Source organism: Acartia tonsa, chromosome 12 (genome assembly GCF_053477335.1).
Source record: "Acartia tonsa isolate MP-2025a chromosome 12, ASM5347733v1, whole genome shotgun sequence".
NCBI classification, from domain to species: Eukaryota; Metazoa; Arthropoda; class Copepoda; order Calanoida; family Acartiidae; genus Acartia; species Acartia tonsa.
Window position 1 is genome coordinate 15,995,270 of NC_137271.1, and position 16,541 is coordinate 16,011,810.

Here is a 16,541-nt window from a genome sequence, read left to right on the forward strand (position 1 = left end):
AAAAAAAGAACAAACCGTCTTAGTACTTAAAATCTTGTAGATAGACCCCATAATGTTTAGAATTTTTTTTAGGGCATATCAATATCTTTCTATAGACACCTTAACCAGGTTTCTAACTCAATCTTAGCCATTATGGCATCAAAAAGAAAGATCTGTCAAACATCAAGAACTTGAGAGACTCGTTATGTGTAAATGTTTGATGGGTCTGTCTTTTTTTTGCCAAATTGGCTAGGCTTGAGTTAGAAACCTGGTTAAGGTGTCTATAGAAAGGTCTTTACATGCCCCATCAAAAACTCTGAACATTATGGGGTTTATCTACAAGATTTCTAGTATTTAAGACGATTAGCTAATTTTTAATCTCCATATAAGGAAAAATCTCCACAAGGGCTAGGACTTGAGCTGTAGTGCTCAGGAGAGGTGAGTAGAAATCAAAATTCAATGATATTTTTTGATTGTCATTGCTTGGACATGATTTGGGTCATTTTTTGTAAGTTTTGACCAAAACTGTAGGGTTTATATTGAAAAAGTGAAGCGATTGTTTTTTTAACACCCTTTAACAAAAAATAAATAGCATATACAAATTCTATAGAGAGAGATTAATTTAATTTTCATTGTCTTTTATCTCCTGAAAAATTTCAACAATACAAAAATTGAAGTAAGTCTAAGTGTAAAGTCTAATAAGAAGTACAAAATAGTAAATTAAAGGGGATTAATAAAAATTGTACATAAAACAAGGATGACAAAATCCATAAAAGCGAAGCACTGAAACTGTAGGACAAACGGATATTAACACTTATATAGTGTCAGAACTGAATAATCAGAATATAAATGTATAAGAGTCGAAACAAAATTGTAAGTAAATTTGTTAAAAACTGCTTGATACAGGATAATGTGTATGGACATATTTACATTTTTAGGAATTGATTGAGTTGCTTTGCTTATAACATTATACTTTGTTGTCCCAGGAATCAGTATACCAAAAATCAGATCAATCGGATGATTAGATCACATAAAAATTTGTTATTAAAAAAGAAAAAATCAACATGTTTCAAATGGACATACGGACATTCTTGTAATGATTATAGAGTTGCTACGCTTTCTAAATCGTACCTAACTACTAAAGGAATCACCATGCAAAGTTCGAAATCGATAGAACAATTCTAACATGCCTAAATTAACGAAAAAAGCTATCCGTTTGTGACGGACGGATCGAACCTAATTATAGAAAATATTAGCTTTTAAAAATACAAGAGGTATTATCTAATAAACCATATTTTAACTATATTACACTCTTAAGCTTTAACTCTAAGTTTACTATTAAAGAATATACTCTTAAAGCAGTGTATAACTTTTCTGTTGAAAAGAAGTGAGTTAGACAACAAGGGAAGCAGATACTTATTAAGATGCTATGCATCTAAAAGTTTACATTATTTTTTTTGTTTCTTATGCATTTATAAAATTTATGTTCTATTCAGGCTAAAGTATGTTCAAAAGGTATTATTTAGCATTTTTAATTAAATAGAAATTAATTTAATTTTATAAAAATCCATATTTTACTTTACATTTCTAACTTTATTATTTTTCTTAATAAGAAAAATGATATTTCTACCCTGGGTTTTTGTATTGTTTATACAAATATCTGCTGCAGGTATGATTTACGTTCTTATAACATATGACAAATCAGTTAAATATTGAATTAATTTACATTGTTGTGCATATAAATAAGAATTTTGCACTATAAGTTTTTATGTCAGTTAGAACGGATCTAAAAAAGTTTACATATTTTTAAAAAGTATGAATCTTAAGGTAAACCACTTATTTTTTTTAATCTTTCCTTTAAAACTTACAAGAATTCACAAGTATATATTTATATTGTATATAAGTTACAGATGATGGTACAGAAGATGCAAGTTTGGACTCAAAACAATGCATAATAGAAAACAAACAACCAAAACTCAATATGCAACAGTTTGATATTGAAGACATTAGTAAATGTGAGGTAATATTTCTTGTATGTTGCGGCTAAGGCCCTGGAGGCTTAGTGAAATGCGTTGGTGGGGGTAAGGGTCGACAATTAACTTTCAACTTTTCTTGGAAAAATGGAGGTACCCTCTCCCAAAATAGTTATAAACATTCCCAGGAGGATGAAAAACTTTACTGTAAAAGAATCATATCGTTCTAGTGGTGAGGGAGTTCTTTTGGTATACACATACACACTCACAGACTTTTAAATGAGGGTATATATTGTTGTGCTTTCCTTACAAGTGACTATTGAGTTCCCCCCCCCCCCCCCTTTTATTTTGAAATATATTGAATAGGGGGTTTCTATTTTTTCCTATAATTAACCCTTGCGTTGGGTTCTAACTCTGCCCTAACTCTGCTGGGCTACATAGAACCCAGACTAATCTAACCTAACTCACGTTATGACAAACAAGTTATTCAAATTTCTTCTAAAATGAATATATTAGAAGATAGGTAGGGCATGATTATTCATTTCTGTCAATGGTAAGTGGGACAAATTGTTAAATTTAGCAATACTTTTATTCCTTTAAATAAAAACACACTGTAGAAGTCAACTGCTATGAAAAGTACAAGCGAGGAAATGGTAGAAATATTTAAAATTAACTTTTGACTATAACTTTTTTAATCAATAAGGAGAAATGTGCTAAACGAAAGAACTGCCTGGTTTATCAAATGTTTAAAAACCAATGTTTTCTGACCATTGTGGATCCAATAAAGAAGAAAGGGTTTATCTATGGTATCAACAATTGTATAATACCTGGCCTTCCTTCTGGTAATATATACTTCATCAAACATAATTTTTCAACTACCTCGATTTAGCAATATTTTCTATTTTTCTTTAGTTTTGTAGAAACTCGCCTAAACTTCGCTCCTCCATTCCTCTAGTAAAATATATTCAGTACGAAGCCAGCAACAAAATATATTTTAAAGCAAATAAATAAAAGGCTTAGAGGCCTATTTGATGTACTGTTTTTACTTTAGATATTTTAAATTATTTGAATTAATCAATACGTTTATTATTTTATGTATAGTTAAATTTTGAAAAACCGTATATGCAGTGATGCACATATCATTAAATTAATTGCAAATAGGGCAGTAAAAACTTTTATAGTGTTCTATTTTTACTCATAAAAAATCTAACTAAAATGTTTAATTAAAATATTATTCAGTGACAGCTACTGAATGTACAATTCAATTCGGCATTACATCAATAAAAAGAATCAAAAATGTAAATGTAAAAAGAACTTCAAAATGTGCAAAGAAATGTAGCAAGAAACATGATTGTTTAATGTGGTTACATAAAACCAAATCCCGAAAGTGCCTAATTTATGTTTTGTCAATAAAATCAGGTAATGGTTATTAAAACAATTTGAATTTTTTAGCAAAACCTATTTTGAAACAAAAATATCATAATTTTCCCTTTTTTTAGCTAAAACTTCAAGTTTTGGAATCCATTACTGCAATTTAAACAAAACTACAAATATTCCATCTACCACTTCTACAAAAGGAACATCTAGTACAACAACATCCAACTCTCCAACAACCAGCAATGCATCAACAGCAACAACTCCTACTACAATAACGTCTACTACAAAAACAATGACTACTACAACAATGTCCAAGTCTTCAACTTCTACTGCAACAAGTAGTAACACAACAAAAACTTACGCTACTTCTATTTCAACAACATCAATTACTACTGCTAAAACAACTGGTACTACATCAACAACTACTGCTTATACTAATTCAACAACAACTAAATCAGCAACTATTACAACAACATCCTCCACTACTAAACAAACAACTACTATCACTAACATACCTACTTCCACAACAACTATTGGTTTTACAACAACAAATATTACCACAGCAGCTACTATTACAACTATGACTAACACTGCAACATCTACTTCTACAATAGTTACTACTAAATCTACTACCACCACAACAGCTCTTACTTCATCAACAGGAATTTCTTCAACGACAAATACTAAATCTTCAACAACAAAATCTACTGCTACAATGGTTAATACTAAAACTACTAACACTATAGCTCCTAATTCAACAGCGAGAATTACTTCAACAGCAACAGTTTCAACATTTCCAACTACTACAGCAACAAATAGTGCTACTTCAGAAACAACAACTATTAAAACAATTGGTAATACCTCAACAACTACATCTATCGCTAATTCACCAAATACAACTACTACTATCACAATTCACAGCACTACGACTAAATTAGCAACTATTATGCCAACATCCACTACTACTAAAATAACAACTACTATCACTAAAATACCCACTACTACAACAATATCTTTACCAATGACAAATACTACAACAGCAGATGCAACTACAACTATTTCTTCAACATTTAATACTACTTCTTTAACAACTACATATAATGCTACAATGGTTTCTACTAAATCTACTACCACAACAACAATTACTTTTTCAACTACATCAACAACTACTACTTCAATAACTACTACTACTACAACTGGTAAAGCAGTTTCTAAGTCTCCAACCACTTCTGCAACTAGTAGCGCCCCTTCAAGAACAACAACTAATACTTCAACACCAAGAATTAATTTAACAACAAGTAGTACTATAATGATTGGTACTACATCTTTAACCACTGCTAAGGCTAATTTAACAACAACAGCTACTTTTATTACAGTTAACACTACTAAAATGACAACAGCTACTTTAATACCTACTGCAACAAAAAGTACAACAATATCCAAGTCTCCAATTACTTCTGAAACAAGTAGTGCTAAATCAACAACTTCTGCTACTTCATCTTCAACAACAACAACTACAGTTACTACTTCAACTACTACCACTACAACAACAACAATTACTACTACAACTGAAACAAGTAAGGAACTGTTAAATGATAAAGAATAGATGAGCTATGTGTTGCATATGCCCTAAATAGCAGCAATCTTTCAATTGCAATTTTAAAAATAGGATTCATTTACTGCAGTTATTTTTTTTTCCTTTTTAAGCTTTTTCTCGATAAGACGAGAGACAGACATTGTTCTAGTTTGTATTATGGATAATTTATTTAAATTTTAGAATTGTGTGGAAATGGATGGACAATAGATCCAGCAACAGGTTAGCTTGGTCATTGAAAAATTAATCATTATTTGGTATTCCTAAACAAGGAGTTTATATAAAATAAGAATAAATCTTTAAAACCTTTATATCTATTTATGTCCCAATTTTAATACAGTTTTAAAAGATACTGTTTATTTAGGATCTTGCTATAAAGTTTTGACAGTTAAGGCAGAGTGGTATGTTGCTAGAAATAATTGTGATGGTCAAGGAGCAGAATTATCATCTATCCGCTCAAGTCAGGAATTAGAATTTATCAAAGGTGAGCCAAGAAAATAATATATGAAGTTTGATTAAAAGATAGAACAGACAAACAAGTTTTTTTTACACTGAATGAAAACTAATTGTAAGGGTAAAGGCAGCACACGCTTGGACGCTCAGATGTCAAAACTTTATTTTAGTGTTTGGCCAAAATGACTTAGCAATTGTATCTGTAAGTACGTCTAATAACACCCTTTGCTATTTTTAAAATCCTAGAAAATTTTTTTTGCAAGAAAATTGCATAAATTCGCAACCTTTTTTAGAACCACTACATAACTTGAGTTTTAAAACTTTTTATATAAAATCCTTTTTACAAAAAATATCAATAATTACCCTAAATTAAACCTGAAAGAAAAAAAATCTCATTACACGTGTTAATTTGCATGTTTTAGGTCTTTTTTTAAGGAAAGTATAACTTCCACATTTTTGACAATAATATATTTTTTTAACATTTCAAAGTAAAATATAATAAAACTTAAACGATTTTTCTTGAATTATCAGTTGAAAATTTCATCAAACATGCAATTTAAGTGATGAAAATTTAATAAAATCATTTTTTGAATGTTTAGAATTACCAATTTTCTACATTTAAAACAAAATGTTAACAAAATTTAAAAACATTCTAATATATAACTTTAAAAATCAATAACATTTTATAAAATGATGTTTTAAAAAATAAATCATTAAAAGGTATTAAAATGCATTTTAAGTTGCTTAAAATTAAAACGAGAATATCTTTTTACACTTTATTCTTTGTAATAGAGATTAATCGTCATTTGCTGAAAATGAAACATTTAATAAACTAATTGAATCTTTTTGTGACCATGTTAAAACTTTTTAATTTTTACACTAAGGTGTTTTTTAATGAAAATCTTTGTTGAATTCTCTTTTGCGACAAAAAAAGAAAGGGAATTTTTTACTATTTCTAGGTTATCTTATGTAATTTAAACTATATAATATGAAATAATTTTGAATTGTCTTTCTTTTGAGCCACAAAACACTGTAAAATGTAACATATATGCAAAAATAACAATTTTTTTAATGAATATTATAATATCCTTATATGACATTGCGTCAGAGCTTATTCTTTAGATCATATGTTCATGAAAAGTAGTCATAAACTTGGAGGGTTGCGCTATTTATTAGAATATTAAATAAACTTGAATGGTAAAAATATAAGCATAGTCTTTGTCAATTTAAATGCTTTAGGTATATTATTCGGAAAGTTAGTTAAAAAAGAGAGAATTTGCTGTGTATACTGTTGAAAGACTTTCAAAAATGTAAATTACAAAGCAATCCTAAAAGATCGGGTCGTAGGCGAGTCTTAGTCGGGGGTTTTCTGATAGCAAATATTGCGTTATTGGTATACAATGTAAAAAAAAAAACATTTTAAAGAAATTCTTTAAATAAAACCCAACGTGTATTGGCAGTACAAACATCTTAATGCTAGCAGACATATGTTTATCAACATTTGCAGAAAACTATTTCCACAAGAAAAATTATTCAGGTTTCTACTTCACAATTTTAAATATTTCTTTCTGATAAAATGTTTGACATATATCGTATAATCATTTACCAAAAAAAATATTTTGATAATTTAGATTTCAGAGAAGATTAATCCTTTCAAAAAACTAAGACGACATTTTGCATCTTCTGTCATGACATTTTAGAAAAAAATATAAAAAACCTAAATTTAGTATGAAAACTATTTTTATCTATTTTTCTGAAGGTATTATCGTATTCTGTGGCTTTGTTATTATCATTTACTTATATCGAAAGTGCCAAACATTGTACCCTAACTTATTCATTTAATAAAAAACCAGCCGTGAGCACCAAGGAATGACAACATCCTTAAGTAGTAAAGCTTTTTCATGCTAAAAATAAGAACCGCTGAGCTAATTATTTCAACCAAAAAGATTGACTATCAGATCATAGACTGATAAACCTAGTAAGTTATATACTTGATGCTCATTGGTAATAGAATATTCTTTAAAATGTTCATTTGACTTCCTTGAATAGCAGGCAAGAACTTCATGTTTCCCTTACACCATTTCTCACAGACAGACAAACAGATATCTCATAGTCATGAAGTAGCTTCACTACTAATAATAGATTCTTTAATTTCTTTAAAGGTCTTCTGAGTAATACTTCAACTGAAACAGTATGGTTGGGTGGAAATGACCTTCACACAAATGGGTCCTGGTTTTGGACAGATGAATCTCCAAGTAATTTTCTAATTTCTTGATATATCATACTCCTTCTCTCTATCCTGTAACTACTTTTTAAAAAATTTTCGGACATATTTCTTATTTATATCAACTTTTGATTATTTTTAAATTCAATAATTTTAAAAATCATTCTTTCTCTAAATCTTTTACAATTGTTAACTAATTCATCATAATAGTCCTTTGGTATTTAGAAATCTTGATATGTTTTAATTAATACTATAGGGGTAATTAGCAATGCTAAGAAGATATATTGGAATTAAATTATTGGCATGCCAAGAAAATAAATTTTTTGATATATGCTCCACATCTTACGCTTCTTTTTTCTAGCAGACAGTGATACATTGTTAACATTTTCTATTTCAGTCATTTTCACTGATTGGGATAATGGTTATCCAAACAATTCTGATGTTGATAAACATTGTCTTTTGGTAATATTTTCTTATATCAAAGAAAACAAAATAAAGGAACTACAAAAAAATTGATGAAAAAGATTTTGTGTAAAATTATTATTTAATTTTTTTAAATTTACTTCACTATCTTAAGGCTAACATTGGAAATTATTGGAAATGGAATAATGAAATATGTAACAATACCAGTCATTATGGGTTGTGTAAAATTTCTGGTAAATTTTCATATATTTGAGAGATAAAAAACAAGGATTTAGAGTAGTATAGTATTGTTCCTAATACTTCTTTGATTATTAATTTATTTTAATTGGTTGAATAATATAAAATAACTAAAGAATATTCTTCACAGTCATTTTGAGTACTCTTATTTTAAACAGGCAAACTAGATGGATATACTAAAGATTCTGTGACAGGTTATTTTTTGTTGTTGTTATATCGTATATACATTATGCTTTTTCATTATCTTGAACTTTGTGTGGGAATGGGATAATATTTAACATTGATCTTTTCATAATACATTATAAATTTAGGATCCTTGTACAAAATTATGACAGAGAGAAGAACCTGGTCAGATGCAAAATCCTACTGTGAATCAGATGATGCAGAACTTGCATCAATTTGTAATTTTTATGAATCAGAATTTATCAAAGGTAAACAATAAAAATAGATAAAAAGAATGGTTTTCAAAGATAAATTAGATGTATACATTTTCAAACATTAAACTGTATTTCATTAAAATAGTAAAGTAAAAGGATCCAAATATCATTTTTCTAAATATAGGTTTAACCCTCTTTCTAAATATAACAGGGTACAGATATAGGATGGTCTTAGAGGTGTATAGTTACTATATATATATTTAATGTTAGCTGCAATATCTAATTTTTGAGGTCTTTTGAGTAATACTTCAACTGGAACAGTATGGTTGGGTGGAAATGACCTTCTAACAAATGGGTCCTGGTTTTGGACTGATGGATCCCCAAGTATTTTTTTTAGATTTCTAAATATCTTAGATATATCAAATTTTATTCTTTTGCTCTTTTCTGTAACTATTTTTTATAAAATTTCATTCCTTCCCTAATTTCCTTACTTGTCCCTCCAAAAAGATTTAAAGAAAACTTTTTTTAGTATTATTTTGCTTTATAGTATGATTAAGCCTTGTTTTTCTTTTTATGTCCACATAAACTTTGTCTTTATACACTATTAAACCATAAAAATTGCTCTTAACTTAATTCATAGATTTACAATAGACTAGCAAGTAAAACCTGTTTTGTGTTCTATCAGGCTGTAAGGCATTAAATATCATTTATTTCAGTCACTTTTAATGCTTGGGAACATGGTTATCCAAATTATTCCACAGGCAACCAACATTGTCTTTCGGTAATATTTCATTACATTACAAAATATAAAAACAAACTCAAAAATGTTAAATTTTAAAGAGTGAACTTTAATAATTTTAGGCTAACATTAGAAATGGATGGAAATGGAATAATGTGTTATGCAATGATACCCGTCCTTACAGTTTATGTAAAGTTCCAGGTAAAATATTTATACATTAAAAAGATAAAAATCCACAAAATCCAAGGATATAGGGAGGATATGACAGATGACAATTAATTTGTATTTAGAGTTCAAGCTCAATGAGATATTAAAAATTTCGACAATTCAGAAAGGCAAAATTATATATTTAATTAAGAAAATGAAAATTATGAAAGAGTTCAAAGAAAAGGTGTGCCTTAAATGTTTATTCCAATTTGCTATTAACAAATGATAACAAAAACGATATGGAACACTTAAGTATTAAGGTTTAAAACATGAATATCACAGAGTAGTATTGTCTAAGTCAACCCATAATTAGAGAAAAGTATCAATAATATTACCCACTCCAAAGTACCTATTGGTATAAATTTTAGTCAAAACAAGAAAAGCTTAATGTTTCTAGTACTAAAATCAAGGACATCCAACAGAATGGATTTTAGATCCCTTGTTCTATCCCTATATCCTAACACTGCCATTTTCTTATTCAAAATATTTTTATTCAGGCCCAACATGTCCCTGTAAATTAGATGGAGGTAAATTAACCTGCGATGGAACCAATCTTTCAAATTTTCCTGAAGACCTAATCAAAAATGGTTGTTATGAAGTTAATGATTATTCCTCTGCTTGGCGACTAGTTTTAAAGAACCAACCATTGAGAGTATTAAGTAAAGATGCCTTTTCAAATTTTTCATCTTTGACCCAAATTTCTATGTCCTTTAACCAGCTTGAAATGATTCAAACAGATGCCTTTAAAGGAATGAATAAAGTTAGGATTATCTTTCTTAAGTCTAACAAATTGCATACTATACAAGAAGGAGCTTTGAATGACTTGGCAAACCTTGAATACTTAGATATCAGAAATAATCAGAATTTTTCAATGAACACAACAAATACCACTGGTGAGCATACTTTTTTTAGTTAATTTTCTAAAAAGTTTTAAATACCAAGAATTTTTATAAAATTTTTTTTCTAATATAATGTTTAGTATCTAGTTGTCCTTGTGTAATCAATGATGGTGAACTAACCTGTCAACAAAACACTATTTCAAACTTTCCAGATGACCTCACAGAAAATGAATGTGATGAGGAACTTGACTACTCTTCTGTATGGAGGCTTGTTATAAGAAATCAACCTTTTAAAGTTCTAAATACAGATGCTTTTAAAAGATTTCCATCTTTGTCACAAATTGTGATGACTTACAATAGTCTTAGAATAATTAATACAGGGGCATTTAGAGGATTAGATAAAGTTAGGGTATTAATATTGAGGTACAATCAACTAGAAATCTTAGAAGAAGGGTCCCTAGATGAGTTGATTAACTTAAAACACTTGGACTTAAGAGAAAATTCAAATTTTAGTTCATACACAACAAACAGTTGGTATTTCTGTGAGATTTATTCTGGATTTCGTCAAGTGCTGGATAGTCCTTCTATTTATAAAAACTTCAAATCTAGTAATTATACCAATCAGTACTGTAATTCCCTAAAAGATATACCAAAAGATGGATGTGATAGAAATGATAGTGGTATCATAAACTGCACATTTGTTGATAATATTTCTCCATGCAACATTTTAAAAGAAGATTTTTCTACTATTTTATTCAATTTTCCAGAAGACAAGAAATATAAGAACATAGATAACTATTATGAAGGTGAATCTAATAACTTTTTTCAAGAATTCAACTCTGAAAAGGGATCAATGAAACATGCAAAGTACATGCTTGAGTTAAATCTATATGAAACTAAGTATGATCTTGCTAAATTGAAAGAGTTGACAAGTAGTATTACAGAAACTGTGACGATTAAAGCTGATACAGTATTTATGAGTAGTCCAATTACTATCAGTCATTATTTAAACATACAAGCAAGAATTGTTGCTCTTGACTACCCTATCACCATGAAAATGTCTAAAGAAATATTAACACAAAATCCTAATGTAGACGCCTGGGCCAAAAAAGAAGAATACTATTATGTTGGGAAAGTTCTTATGAATAAAAAATCTTATGGATTAGTAACCATACTTCAAAATTCACCAGAAATATCCAAAGTAGATAGTAATAATGTCTGTGGTCCTAAAATTGCAAAAGTTGAGGAAACTGGCATGGATGTGTCTAGCTGGTTTGATGTAACAAATATTAACCTTTTGTATGTTTGTGCAATGACTGTCATGAAAACCAAAAAGAATTCAAAATTGGTAGATGATATGAGTAAATTTATGCTTAATTTTGTTTATGATTCAACTACAGTTGGCAAACAATCCACATTTATTGCTGCCCAGAAATTCAGTAGAATACTGGATCTAAATAAAGTCAGCTATGTTCATAATGTCCCAGCTTATTCTGTTGAAACAGTTTCAACACTTGCTAGAATATTATATGATAGAATGATAGCATATCAGCAAAATGAAATAAATCAGGAAATTCAGTTGGCTGGCGCAACTAACATGGCTCAGACAATTCAGGCTAGTTTTGATATTATTAAGATTCAACAGCAACAATATTTTGATACAGAAATGACTGTTCTAGAGTCAATTTGGACTTCATCTGACAATGTATGGAAGTTTAGTTTTGATCACAGAAACAACATTGAAAATAAAATTAGTTCATCTTTGGATACCATTCAAGATCAAATAACTGCAATACAAACACAATCACTAAAACAAGCTTTACAAGAAGCTGAAATGTCTAAACAACATATAGAAGATGTTATTACAAGCTATCAAAAACAAATTACACGACTTACTGAATTGGTTCAATCATCTGCTCATGTTCAATCTACATTGATGGAGAGATTGTCAAATAATACAAATAATTTGCAAGAGGAGTTTAATGAATTTGATAAAGCTGTTAAAAAATGGAAAGAACATCAAGAAGCAAAAAAGTTCATGGCATTGATAAAAATATCAATAGCACTAGGAAATTTTATGGCTTCATCAGGAAAAGCTATTGCATCAAAAGATCCTCTAGGAATGGTTGGAATAATTGGGAATTACATAGATCTTTTTGAATTGTTAGAGGACCTGAGTAATATTGTTCAGAGTATTCGAGGTATTCAAGAATTAATGGATGAATTAGATCTGAATAATTTAGCAGAAATAAATCTTAATCTTGGCACCAGCTTTAAAGATAGTCTTCAAACAATGGTTCAACTTAAGATGAAGGGTTCTGACTTTGATGAAATGGATAGAACTGCAACAATAAAGCTTGATGCCATGAATCAAGCAACTAATTTTGAGATTGATGGAACAGATGATTTAATGATGGCAATGACTAAAGTAACAGATGTTGGCAAACAATTGATAACAGAAGCAGCTGACTTTTCAGAATTAGTTTTGAAACTATCTGAGGAGAGTGATAAACTTGAAGTTGCTAAACTAGACAAAGAAAGAGCAACTCTTCAAATATCTAATATCAAAACTCAATTATCAGAACTGGAGACATTCCAGACGCAATTTATTGCTGAAAGAGAAAAGTCAAAAAAAGAGTATGAAAATGAAATAGAAAAGTTGAAAAGTAGTTATGTGAGTATTACTAAGGAACAAAGAGAGGTTTTCAGAAATAAAATCATGAAATTGTTTCAATATTTCCAAGACCAATTTTACTTACTGTCTAAAAGATATGTTAGAAATATTTTTAATGTCCAGTCATCTATACATCAAAAGTTTTATGGACTAAAAGAGCACAGCATGACTCAAAGAGCCCTGATAATGTCTCTCTATATTGATTATTGCGATGCCAAATATTTTAACTCTTTCAGAGTGTGTGATGAAAATAGCATGCCTTACATGTCAGATGATTTGGACTCACTTCTTGATACTTTGATAAAGATTCAGTGGGAAAGTGTTGTTTCTGATGCTGAAATTCCTGGCAAACCAATCCAGTTTGGGGGCAAGTTTGTTATTGACTCCAACAACACTATGCTTTATGGTGGAGTAAGAAACTATTATGTTGATACCTTGAAAAGTACATATCATGTTTATATTAATCTAAAAGATCTTGATATTTACAATCGATTTGATGCATTCTGGAGAATTAGGATTGATACTATAAAGATTCTTCTTTTAGATGCTAATTCTAATCCCATCAAAAGTGCAGGAACATCTTTTGGTGAAGAAATTCAAATAAAAATACAATATCCACTTCTTTTTACTGATACTGACCATCAGAAGAAATCCATAAATTTTCTAGCCCACAACTCTGCTTGTAATTCTGATTATGTGACTACTTCAACAGGTAAATTTAATTTTAAAACCTGGAATAATATTTTTCTGCTAGATTATTAATCATATAATATGAATAAACTCTTTTAATTTGTTTTCACTTTTTTTGTTCTTCAGCGACTCTACAAACTTAAACTTAAATTAAATAGTAGGTAACAAATGGTAACCATTCAAACATTTTTATAATTTTTATTTGTTTTATAATTTTTTATAATATGTACATAGATAACATATTCAAAATTGTTATTTTGTTATTTCCAGGTCCTGTGTGGTCTAGTGAGTGTAGAACAGATTTAGCTTTTAACCAGAAGAGCTATAAACCTGCACCTAATGGAGTTTTTTCTTTCAAGGTATCAAAATTTTGTAGTATTTTTTCAGGGGAGAGACTGTTATGCCTACTTAAATATCAATATACAATAGAAATAACCTAGAGATATGCTGTCTAAATCAGCCAATAGGAGAAAACTAGAGGTATATTCAAGACATCTCATTGGTTGAACTATTTTACAAATCTTGGTTCATAAAGACATGATTTTATCAATTTGTTTGCATTATGAGTCAGCTATTAATTGTCACATATCGTGAGATCAAGCTTTTCATGGCTACATTGTTTTGTGCAAACATCTTCCTCATATAATGTGAAGCATATGACAAAAAATGTAATAAGTTAGTTATGAATAGTTGAATTTCTAAGAATAAAGTTAGTTTTCTTAAAAAGCATATCATAAAAAAATTTCATAGCAAATAATGTTGCCTTTATCTCGTATATAACAAAAAGTAAACAAAGGTTTTTGTCTGCAAAAAATCTCTTTTTAAGTTTAATGAAAAATGGGGTCATATGGACCAGCTAAATATATTATGTATACTTAATGTACAAACTTCACTTTAAGAATGCATCTTTAAAGGGCGAATATAGGTTCGATATGATATGAGCTTATATGAAAGGTGCCATTTCATACTTTTAGAATATCCATGCCAAATTTAAAAATTCAAAAAAATCCTTAAGTAGATTTTGCAATTTTCTGTTTCAATTGAACATATGATAAATCAGATTGACGACAAACCGTTTATTTTAGCCCTTTACAAGACTTTTTTTTTACTATTTTGCTTAAGTTTGATTGACTATTACATTGGCACACACCTTAAAAGATAATTTAAATGTTTATTATTTTAGATTATATACTAGTTTATTTAATTTTTAAAAAGCATAAAAATAATTTGCGTAGAAGGGCGTCAGGACTATTGACTAGGGTAAATAATACGTCTTAAAGTTTATTTTCTGTACAGTAGACTATAAAAGTTGGAAAGATTTTTAATCAATATAATAGATTTGAAATCTGCATAAAATTTTAAGGATTTTTTATAAAATTCGTTTTTTATATAATTCTTTATTTAAAGGCGCAAATACGATTTAAGTTAATAAATTTTGACCAATAGGATAGCTGGATTGGAAACTACCTATGCTCTAATTGGTTGAATGATGTACGTCACTTAAGCTTCTCCAATCAGAGCGCAGATAGTTTTCAATCCACCAATCACAGATCTCAAAATTATTTAACTTAATTTGTATTTGCGCCTTTAAATAAAGAATTATGTAAAAAACTAATTTTATAAAAAATCCTTAAAATTTTATGCAGATTTCAAATCTATTATATTGATTAAAAATCTTTCCAACTTTTATAGTCTACTGTACAGAGATCTTTGATTAATTCATGATGGTATAAACATCCCTGATTACGCATTTTCAACACACACACACACACGGCCACAAAAAACAGGGATTTGAAATCATTCTTCCTCCAAGAAAATTTTATTGATTATTTTTTATTTTACTTTTTACATTATTTGATGTTTTTTTAACTTTTAAATATTTTACTTTATATATTTTGTATGAAGGTAGAAGGAGGGTATATTTACCCCTGATTAATTCCCGAAACCTTTTTCTCATTTATTTGTACTGCAAAATAACAACAGTATTTAGGCAAGCTCTACACGCATCCTGTTGTGAATATGGGTATTTGAATATGTTAGGGAACCACTCCTCTGACGTCACAAATTAGCCCAATTGGCTAGGTTTTTAGCTATAACGGCCTTATCCAATGGAATATCTTTATTTGCTTGAGTTATTCATAATGTATATACTTGCACCTTTGATATAAGCTCATATCATATCCAACCTATATTCGCCCTTTAACAAAAACTAAAAGTTCTTTTGAGTATTTATATTTAATATTATAAACAAATGTGTTATATTATGTTATTAACTTACAGATTGAGAACCCAGAAACTATTGATATTGCTAGCTTAGACATCATCCAGATTGACTTCACAGGAACAAGAATTGGATTGAAAAGGAATTCACCTAATCTCCTTGTAACAAATCTAGCTGATGAAACTGGGCTGTAGTGTAGATGGTGGTTTACACAAAGACCATTTGTTCATCAGATACAAACCTGCTTTATAATTGGGATTATTTACGCAAAATTATTATATCATATTTTTGGTATCTTTGATTTCTATCTATCTAGAAATTAACCTATCTTTAAATAATGATGGTCAATTTCAGTCCACAGTTCACATGCTTGTTATTATAATAAATTTACTTTTCACTATGTGGTTTAAAACTGCATTTACTTTTTACTATTTTTTTATATTATACATGTTCTCTTTATTATGTAATCTTATTTTTTGTATTCGTGTTTCACTGTGTGGTTTTAATTCATTTCACTGTAATTCAATAAATAAT

General features: G+C 28.9%; 1 protein-coding gene across 1 annotated transcript; it reads left to right on the plus strand.

Annotated features, from left to right (window-relative positions):
* Positions 1–1,590: 1,590 nt before the first annotated feature.
* LOC145333852 (uncharacterized) lies at positions 1,591–16,503 on the plus strand. Its single transcript, XM_080179110.1, has 19 exons — positions 1,591–1,648; positions 1,890–1,999; positions 2,656–2,794; positions 3,192–3,371; positions 3,452–4,906; positions 5,107–5,145; positions 5,288–5,407; positions 7,539–7,631; positions 7,998–8,062; positions 8,178–8,256; positions 8,419–8,454; positions 8,572–8,691; positions 8,929–9,021; positions 9,354–9,418; positions 9,499–9,577; positions 10,081–10,476; positions 10,563–13,808; positions 14,057–14,145; positions 16,067–16,503. Exons 1-19 carry the CDS (start codon positions 1,597–1,599, stop codon positions 16,199–16,201), a joined length of 6,591 nt encoding a protein of 2,196 aa, XP_080035236.1. The 5' UTR covers positions 1,591–1,596; the 3' UTR covers positions 16,202–16,503.
* Positions 16,504–16,541: the final 38 nt, after the last annotated feature.